Source organism: Porites lutea, chromosome 2 (assembly GCF_958299795.1).
Source record: "Porites lutea chromosome 2, jaPorLute2.1, whole genome shotgun sequence".
NCBI lineage: Eukaryota > Metazoa > Cnidaria > Anthozoa > Scleractinia > Poritidae > Porites > Porites lutea.
This window is the reverse complement of record NC_133202.1, coordinates 1,442,080-1,452,285: the sequence shown is the minus strand read 5'-3', so window position 1 is coordinate 1,452,285 and position 10,206 is coordinate 1,442,080. Positions and strand designations below refer to the sequence as shown.

General features: G+C 37.1%; 1 protein-coding gene across 1 annotated transcript; it reads right to left on the bottom strand.

Annotated features, from left to right (window-relative positions):
* Positions 1 to 7,025: 7,025 nt before the first annotated feature.
* On the bottom strand, positions 7,026 to 8,310 carry LOC140926472 (octopamine receptor beta-2R-like). The gene has a single exon (XM_073376206.1). It carries the CDS (start codon positions 8,185 to 8,187, stop codon positions 7,171 to 7,173), a length of 1,017 nt encoding a protein of 338 aa, XP_073232307.1. The 5' UTR covers positions 8,188 to 8,310; the 3' UTR covers positions 7,026 to 7,170.
* Between the last annotated feature and the right edge of the window lie 1,896 nt (positions 8,311 to 10,206).

The window sequence follows — 10,206 nt, the reverse complement described above, 5'->3', positions numbered from 1 at the left end:
TTTTAGGGTAGCACCTTTTACAAAAAAAAAAGGAAAACGAAAACTGAGAAAAAATAAACTAGTTCACAAATGGATGTCAAAAATGAAGAACACCAATCATACATAGAAACTAGCTGAACAGAATCAAAGTTGTTTTTTTGTGAGTATTAATGATTTGTCTGAATCATTTTCCAGTGTTACTAGAAGTACTCAAGAGAAATTTGGGAAGGCTGAATCTTTGAGGTTATAAATAAAAAATAACTACTTTTTTATCAATCTTGAGTTAAGCCGGATGTGATGATTGAGATTTTTGTCCCTTGATTTTGAACTTAAAATCAAGAGACGAAAAAATCTAAATTGAGGTTTCTCGTGCTCGAAATTGCCAAATGATTTTAGACAAATCTGGTCGCTACCACAAATCAACACACACATAAAAACTTCTTGAATTATCTAATCGTTTAACTAAGAACAAAATTTTCTGAAAACTGTTTTAAAAAATTAATTTTACCTTATCTTCTCTTCACGGGCGAACATGCAAGTCCAGAGATATTCATCTATTAACGGGCAAAACGTGAATACGTATTGTATACAGAGCAAATCACCTCAAAAAAGACCTTTGTTAATAAATAGATGGTGCCTGGTTACCGAGCCATGTATGCCGGTCACATTGGCAAGTCATTGGTCAATCAAACAGAAGAAAAAAAAAACGAGACAATTTAAGAACATTTTTATCATGCAGCGTAAACAGTGAATTTTGTACCTTGGAATGGGTGACTTAGTAGACAGTTTTTAATTGGGGGAAATCAAACAATATTACTTGACTCGACCTTCACCCTGTTTCAATTTTTAAAGAAGAATTCATCGCGCTTCTGTTTTTCAAGAGGGAAAACGAAAAAGATGCTATGAACGAGAGCAATTGTTTAGTGCTAAGAATTAACTTTCCTAAAATAATTTTCATTTCCCTTGTGACATATAAATATTTTTTTTACTTTGTTAGGATGGAAGTAAACAGCCAAGAGATCGATGACGTTTAGTTTGTCAGTTTGCCAATTTGCATCATACAATAGAGAGGAGAAGTGTGACGTCACGTTACCATGATAGCAAAATTTCTGGATCACAACAATATGGCGCTTAATGAACGACGATGGAGACAGCAACGAGAACGGCAAAAAAGCAATAGTTTTATATTAGCAAAACAACAACTTAGCACGTGCATCACGCCTTTTTGTACATTTCGTAGCCGTGGTTGCACGACTGCGACATGAAACTTCCTTTTTTCACGGGCCTGCTTTATGGAGTAGGTGAACACAACACCAAAATTTTCCTTTTCTTTTTCTTTTTCTAAACTTAGATACGGTTCTTTCCGATTCAAATCTAGAAATTTCGCCAAGACTTAGACTCCCATTTGTCTAAATGGTGGTGAAGACTCAGTATTAGTGGCTTCCAATAATATGATTTTCATGTAAAAATCCCCAGAAAACATAACAGGATTCAAACTTCTTTATTTTTTTAGCCCTAACAATGATTTCGCACAGGTTTATTCGTTGTCACTGTGGGAAAGAAATGTAATGATGATCGTCTTAAAAGCGTAGCCGAAGAAAACATTGGCAATGCGAAAATATTTCAACTTCCTCTAACATGACTTTGGGTTCAAACCATTTACTAACGAAAGAGAAATTGATTAAGGTGAGAATAAATATCTTCAACTTTTGGTTTACATTTGTAAACGAATTCCACATTGCGATGCTTTGAATGGTCTGATGCCTTGTTAAGTTATACGTACCGTTTGACAGTTTTTATGGCACTCTCTTCGGGGCAACCAGGTTAAAAGGCTATACCTTTATCTGTTTTCTTCCTTCATAATTCAAATACAATATCTCGTATCAAAGGTAATTAAGCGAGAGTTTATTGGTCTCCATTGGGTACGAATAAATGCCCCACCTGATTGGGACCTAGGTGTACAAAACAGGCGGATAGAATGTGCAGGTGACCTCAAGTCTCTTGTTTCTGAGTCGTGTACTAGGAGTGTGGTGGTGTTTCCTAGCTTTGTATCTGAACATAGTCAAACACCTAACAAGTTAATCCAATCCGTCGCCCAATTCCAGCTGTTTCGCAACCACTACTGAAGAATGTGCTATGGTTTGTAGTAGCGCACTTAAACACTGTCCTATAAGGGTGCATTAAAAACTAGTAGAAGGCACAAATGGCTCATGTCTCTTCTTTCTCAGTCGTGTACGACGAGGGTTTAGGTGTTTGGTAGCTTTGTAACTGAATATAGTCGAACACCCAACAATTTGGTCCAATTCCAGCTGTTTACCAAACACTGTTCCCATGGGCATGGACCTCTACGTACCCTCGAATGCCATAAATACTTCAGCGTTTTCATTGCTTGTAGCCAAGTTTTGCTTCCTCGAATACATACAGTATTAACAAAATATAATTAAAGAAAACTAAAGCGTGCTGCAAGTCATTCTCATAAAATATAGTATACATGCACGATTCGGTACCTTGTGTCTTTAATTCTAGTTTATGGGAGGTCAAGCGCTGTAAAAATATTTTGCTTGTCTTGTGTTTCTGTAAATTGCATATTCCCCACAAAACGACGTATGGACTTTGTAAGCAGATGTTAAGAACTCTTTCGAGTGTTTTTTTATTTTAGGCGCCTCTGAGGTTAGTTCCAATTTTAAATAGTAAGGCTAAATTATATTCTTCTTTTCCATAGACAAAAGGATAATCCACAGCGCATTATTTGATAATTAGCGTGAAAACGAATTCTTTTAGCAATTGCGCAAAAATAAAGACGTATGCTACTGTGTGCTTACTTTAACAAAGAAGAAACCTTTTAGTTGCTTTTAGATCACTATACAGCGAACTTTATTCTCAAGCATTTTCGTGAACAATGACCACAGTCAAAAGGTTTCATCTATTCATGACGAATTCGGAGTTGGTCTAAAGATCGTGACTTATTCGAAGAATTCCAGTTTTGCAGCGGACTCACGGAACGATAAACGAATTGAAGACGAGACAAAAATGGTGAAAGAAAGAATTTTACAACATCGTTATAATCTTCTTTATAAAGCAAATGCGCCCCCAATTAGGGAATTATAACGCTAGAAATTTCTTTGTTATTGTTCCTTCATTCTGTGGCTAATGGGTCAAATTGGTCAAAAGAGCTCATAAAGCGTCATCTAACTGAATACATTCACAGGGTAAGCAGCCTTTCCGCGCATGTGATTTAGTCTTATGACTAGTGTTTGCCCGTTTATTCGATCATAAAAACAAACTAAAGTGTTACCTTCACTGGGCTGGGTAGATCTTTAGTCAATGCTGGTCTGGCTAGTAGGTAATCGTCACAAACGATAGTTGTCTTGAAGTCATTCTGAAGAAAAGCAATGAGTTGGTTTCAGCCGTTTAACTAGTAGTAACTTCTATGGAATGATGTAGTTTGGAGATCTAAGGCCTTTTCTGAATTAAACAAATGCAGAAAGGCCATGCATGGTCAAGAAGCCGGTATCCAGAAAAAATAATATCTTTCTTATTGAGTTACCAAAGTGTATCACGTAGTAATTAAATAAACTTTTTGAAGGGACAATGTGATCTGTACCGTCGATCTCTAAACGGTAACAAAATATGATGAAAGTTTCACCTTAGTCTATGCCGGCAGCTTGGTTCGTTGAGAATTATATTTTAATTGTTTTTACTTATCTCCGGCAAGGAATCTATTTGCTCCCACTAAAGTGGACAGTCCTTAAAAGACAGCAACTGTCAAATGATAAATATTGTGTTCAATAACCCTCGACCTCAAGAAGTAGCTATCGATTGGCTGTTAAAACACATATCATCTGGTCATAGTCGATTCAGATTTCCCCCCCTTTTTGACATGAATACCGCAGTTGCTTCTTCGCCACACACGATCGAAGCTACGCATCGTAAGTAGTCCGCCGTAAACTGTTTCCAGAGGTTGTTAAGATCGATCTGAATTGATTTTAACGTTAAAGCTGTGATTTCTAATGTTTTCTCCATCTTATTTCGCGGATTTTTTTTTCATGATCCCAACTTTATATGATGAAAATTTAAAAGCATTAACAAAAGAAAGCTCAAGGCAGAATCTCCTTACGGCCGCGGGAGATGTCGGAAGTCTGACTTACTTATTTTGCGTTAAGAATTCTCTAGTAGCTAGTCCGCGTACAGAGTTGTTAAAAGAATTGAGTTACCGGCTATGGGCAGTTATGGGCGTTTTAGTAACTGACTTTCCACTACGTAAGCGGCAGAGATCCTATATTGCAACCAGAATATTCATTTAATCGATATGACCGAGTCATCGATTCGCTCAATCCCATCGATGTCAAATGAAAACTCACCGATTGGAGTTTCTACTTTAATTACCAGCCAGCTAGTTCAAAAATGTGTCCTGAATGAAGTAATTCGAAATGTGCTGTTAAAAGTTATTAAAACAAATTACTGCTCGATGAGTTGGTGTTGGAACGCCAAAGTGCTTAAGACGCAGTCTCTGATTAAGGGATGAAACATAGATGTAGATGTATAAACGCAAACAGCAGAATTTGATGAACGGAAAAGCACATGCAGCCCAAAACACTTCAGAACTTCAGAACAGAAAATAACTAGCTAAAATTATGATTCTGGGGCAAGTGAAATATTACAACATCTCCAACAAAGCTTACCAGTGCTGAACTTTCTTAACTCTGACTTCCAAATCTTCAAATATTACTGCAATGTTTACCACAACCGGTTATGGTGCGTTTTAGTCAGTCGCTGGATTATCTTTTGCACAATTGACACGTCCATTTTTAGCAGCTAAATGCAAACGTGGATTACCATAATAATTACCTAGTTGACAACGCCTGTCCGTGATATTGTACCTCGGGTTACCTTTAGAGAAAGCAACCTCAACTATCAGTTTTCTCTCTTTGGTAAGTAAATAAAACTTCATATTTTGTTCTTACTGCTGATTGTTAACACGTGTAGAGGAGACCGGTAAACTTATTGCATGCCAAGCATATAAAATTTACATTCTAAATGGATTATATATTAAATCTCTTATCTACGTAAACGATAAATTCTCTCACTTTGACTCTTGCTAAATTTTATACATAACTGCTTACTTCAATACCGTTTAACTCCTGAAAAAGTTTAGTTTGTCTGTTTGATCACTTCCACTCTGATCCACTTAAACTTCAATGAAAATTCTCAAAACGGCAAGTCAGTGCAATCCTTCGAAAGAGCCGATGAAACAAGAACTCCTTGAGAAAAGCTTATACCTCCTTATGAATTCAGAGTTAATTTATTGTTAATCCATTTTTTGTAAAACCTGTGATTAAAAACAATGTAAATAGCATCTCCTTTTAACCAAGCAAAAGAAAAAAAACGGAAGAAGAATCTAAATTACACATCAAAATCGCACAACACTCATAAAGTCTTTTGAATATATAGACCGGTCTCAGCCTAAAAAGAATAGTTGAGTCGATCGAAAGCGATAGAGAACTCTGTAAAACTTTGTTACGTGCATTGCTGAAAGACAAACGCTAATTTTCATACTACACTTAAACACAACCCACTAACAATAAAGATAAATAGTGACATGGCTGCACTAATTGCTGATCCGACAATTACTATTGTCGCCGTTTTCTGTGATGTTTTTTTTACGGAAAATGAATACTTTTTTTGCCATTACTCTTATTCAAAGCAGTCTATTCAGTTTGTCGCGCGAAGCGAGACAAATTTATTAACTATTTAATTGCTTCGCGAGGAAAAAGAAGAAAGATAAAATCCATTTTTCCCTATTTTAACCAGGGAGAATATAGCGAGTACAAGAAATAAAAAAAATTCACTGAGTTTATTTGAATTTCGTTTATCTCTTGATATGTAACGCTTCTTTTCAGATCTCGGTTAATTTTGATATTTATCTCGCATTTATGTACGTGATGGATCATTATTTTGTTTTTTTTTTTGTTCCTGTTTGTCTATTTTTCAGTCTTTTTTGTTTTCAGTTTGCTTCTTCGTTTTGCTTACTGTTCCAAGAATCAGTACAAATTTTTCGGCAACCGAAAATGCATAAGCTATTTCATTGCCATAGAAACTGAAATTGTGATAAAATTTCTATTCATCCAGGGTCACTGAGTTATTTTTATAATGGTTCTCAATTAGATCACTTGAGAGTCTTAGCGTCTAATGTGGTTTGCGTTAAGATGCCGAGGCACAGATTTTAAAAGTTGTTTTCGCCCTCTAGTGACATGGGTTTAAATTTAAGAAGAAAACCCTCCCAAGATGTGCGAAACTTGACTCGCGCAGCTAAATCCCAAATTGACAAGACGGGTGGCAACTCGGCGCCGCGCAATGCCGTCGGAAGTGGAAATTGCTTATTCTCTTCTTCTTCTTCTTCTTCTTCTTCTTCTTCTTCTTCTTCTTCTTCTTCTTCTTCTCCCTCCTTTATAGAATTCTCCAAGCGGTGACTCATCACTGTGATACGGGATAAAACAGGACTTGCGTCCAATTGATCTTGATCAACCCACTCATTTCCCACCAAGCCCATGAAATGTTGTACCACAGCACCGGGATCCTACGCCCTCTACTCTTTACGAACAGCACTGAGTGTGGGTTCTTTTCGTCCCTCAAGAATCTGAACAGTGAAAGAGCTGTGAGACGGCGCCTATGATTTTTCTTCCTTATCCGAGATGACTAAAATTTCTAACTGTCTAACCATTTGTTGTAGATGTTACAACAAAGGCAGCACATTCTCCTCAGTTATTGGTCCGGCCGTGGATTGAACCGACAATTTGCTCATCTGCTCCAGCCAAAAAGAAAAAACGTTGTAAAGCACAGCTAAAGCAATTTTTACTAAGCTAATTTAATTCCTGGCATGGTCATGTAAGAATATAGTTAACATGCATGCAAGCTACTATAATTTTATTAAGATAAAGGACCATTAAGATAGTACTACATTATGTCGAAAATTTCGGATACAAGAAATGACGAAACGAGTTATAGCTAGAAAGAAATCTGAAAGACATATGCCAGCAGCACTGGTGATATAATTTTTCACAATAATGTATTGTTTACGATTTGAATAGTACTGGAAATGAAATATAAATTGAACGTTAGTTAATTAATGTATATAATGGAGGGTGTCCATGGAAATATGTCCACGTGCTATTCTACTTCATGTCACGAAAGTTACACGAAAATGGCTGCTCCCTGTACTAACTCTGGGGAGTACCCAGAGTTTTTGCTTCTGGTGGAGATTACTCTCAAAGCAATATTTATGTCAGAATCAATTCTCGTGTCGCTGTGCTCTTCTCCTCTGACACAAAAGAACTTGAATCGCCTTTTTAAAGCACTGCGGAAATCGCGCTTAAAAAACGCACAGATAACAGGATCAAGAATGGAGTTCAGCTCTAGCGTGTAAAACGAGATGAAAATCAGCTCATTAGTAACGAGTTGTGACTGGTCAGTGATCCAGCATATATTGATGTAAATCAGAGGAAGCCAACATAACAGGAACATGGCCAGTACTATTGCAAAGACTCGTGCCGCCTTTTCTTCGTTTCCAACTTGATAGCCGGTAGCGTTCCCTCTTGTCGACCGTCCCTTATTACGCAGAACAAAACGGTGGACGACACGCAACAATCGCATGTAAACGCATACCATGGTAGTACAAGGGATGAATATAAACAAAGTTAACATGACGGAGAGGTAAACTTTGTGAACAGTGGCCTTGACATTTGTATTCCAAGCCAGTGGTAGAAGACTTAATAACAACGGGAAAATCCAAGAACAGAAAATAATGACGCACACCTTCTGACAACTTATGATGGTACGGTAACGGAAGGGTCGCGTCAACGCAATATAACGTTCGTACGTTACACCGCACAGATTAAATACTGTTGCTAACAGGATAAACGCTACAAAGTAATCACCGATTACTGTCCTAGCGTAATAGTCGGTGATATACACGGGTACAAACACGAAGGCAACCAGAAGATCAGACACGGAAAGACTGACGACCAGATAATTCGTCATGTTGCGAAGTTTTTTGTCAGTGTATACCATAGCGCAGACGAGAATATTTAACCCAGCAGAAACAAGTCCTAGAAAAGCCCAAGAGATGACTAATATTAGAAAAGTTTGAGCGCTGACGGGTTCTGAAGTGTAACTGCGAATTTCAGTGACAGCGTTGCTCATGTTGCCCATCTTGAATGTTTTTTTTTTACTGAAGTAATTTCTCTTTAGTCTCTCTTGTCACCTGCGTGTTAAAGTAAATTGCCCCAAGAGCAGCTAAGCCGTGCTTTTTTAGAAAACTTTTCTCTTGTTAAAGAGCCAGAGGCGAAATATTAATTTAAATCTTTTTGCTTTCGCCCTCAAAACGCCCAGTTCTTCGTTCGTCTTACTGTTTTGGATTTTATGTGATGCTCTCGCACTTTTAGCGAAATAAAATGCGGTTTTCCTTGAAGGATCATGAAATTAAACCTGTCTTGTTAAAATCCTTTTAATAATCTCTGGGTTTTTTCGTGCTTTGATGTTATTGGGTGAATCTTTAAAGACTTCCCTTTGTTTCGACATGGTGTTTAGTTTTGCAGATTAGCAACCTAGGCTTGTGAATTTTCATCGCTTAAGCAATTAAACAGGAGCGTTGTGGCCTCGAAACAACGTTGTCGGGTACCTACAAAGAATATGCAAAGCCAGTAAGAACTGGTCATACGTGCCATCCTTATCAGCAATAATGGAAATTTCACAAAAGTAATTGAAGCACTTCAAAAATTTGATTAGTAGCTTTCTTAAGAAACGGCAGATGAAAAAAAAAGTTATTTGAATTGCCTAGTTTTCTTTTTTTGGCAACAGAAGACATACAGAAGGCAAAATACAAAAGGAAGTATTTCAATCTTTTTTAAGCCAGTAAAATCCAAGGAATTACACATTTAAATCTTCTTAAATACGCCACAAAGTGAGAAAATCCTGCCTTGAAAAATAAGACATGTGTCCGCTCCTTTGATTCATTAATAAACATAACTTAGGCCACGAGTCTTACATGTATTAACCAAACATATTTTTTCTGAATAATGACAGTTGAGAGATTCACTGCCTTTCAGTGTTGTTATTAGCGAGGAAATTTTCTCAGAGAAACAGTTTAGTGAATATATTAACCATGAGTGCAAAGGTTAAATCGAAAATCGAGCAAAAAAGATAAAAAGAAGTAAAGCGATAGAATTGAAAAGAAAAAAAAAACAGAAGTTTATTCCCCAAACAAATTGCATGCATGCGTAGGCATATTTATTGAAACTTTCCTATAACAGGCTGTTAATGAACTAGTCGTAACGCGCGTGTGCTTAAGAAGTGCTTTTAAAAAGCGTTTGGTTGGCTTCGTAATTGCTTTCACACAATTGTAAGGCATTTTAGATCAAATTTTGAAAATTATCACTCAGGAATTTGAATTACAAAGAGTTAGGCCTTGCTTAAGTACTACGACAAAGCACTGATTTTTACGCTTTTTAAGTCAGGCTAGATACGATGAATGTAAATAAAAAGAAAAACCATTTCTGTAAATAGAAGTATGTGCCGCATCACTGTCCCACCTCACCCAACATTTAGCAATTAGAATGTTTAAAACTCAGCCTTATTCGATCATCAGGCTATCTTCCTTATAATTTTTCGGATTTATTTTTGAAAAAGTTCTTTCGTGCTGAATCGGATCGGAGCAGCCACAGCCGCTGTGACAGAGAACGTGGAACGTTGTTCTTTGTTACCAAATTTCAATAAATGTTCTCCGAAGTATGTTATCATCAGCGATTTTTCTTTCTTCATCCGGTAGTAAGACGACAGCAACCGGCTATGTGACTGAGTCTTTGGGTTGCCACCTAGAACTCTCCTTTTATTGACGTATTTTTGCACCGAAATTAAAAGACTTAAGGTTTTTTCTTCCCGATGACCTGACTTATCCCCATTTCTGATACATTCACACCATAACAATAAACTGCCAGCTGACCCGGTTACAGGTTCGAATTTGAATTTTTGATTCCTGCTTCTTTCAAAACTTACAGTGATATCAGTCGACTGTGTTTCCCTCTCTCTTCAAGCACGTTAGTGGAAATGACGTAATTGAAAACTGAGAGGAACCCTGTTTACATTAAACTTTACATTCGACATCCATAAACGCGGATGGGAGCCTGGGGCTGGTAACGTATGAGACCGGATCTATTAAGACTAAATTTCACT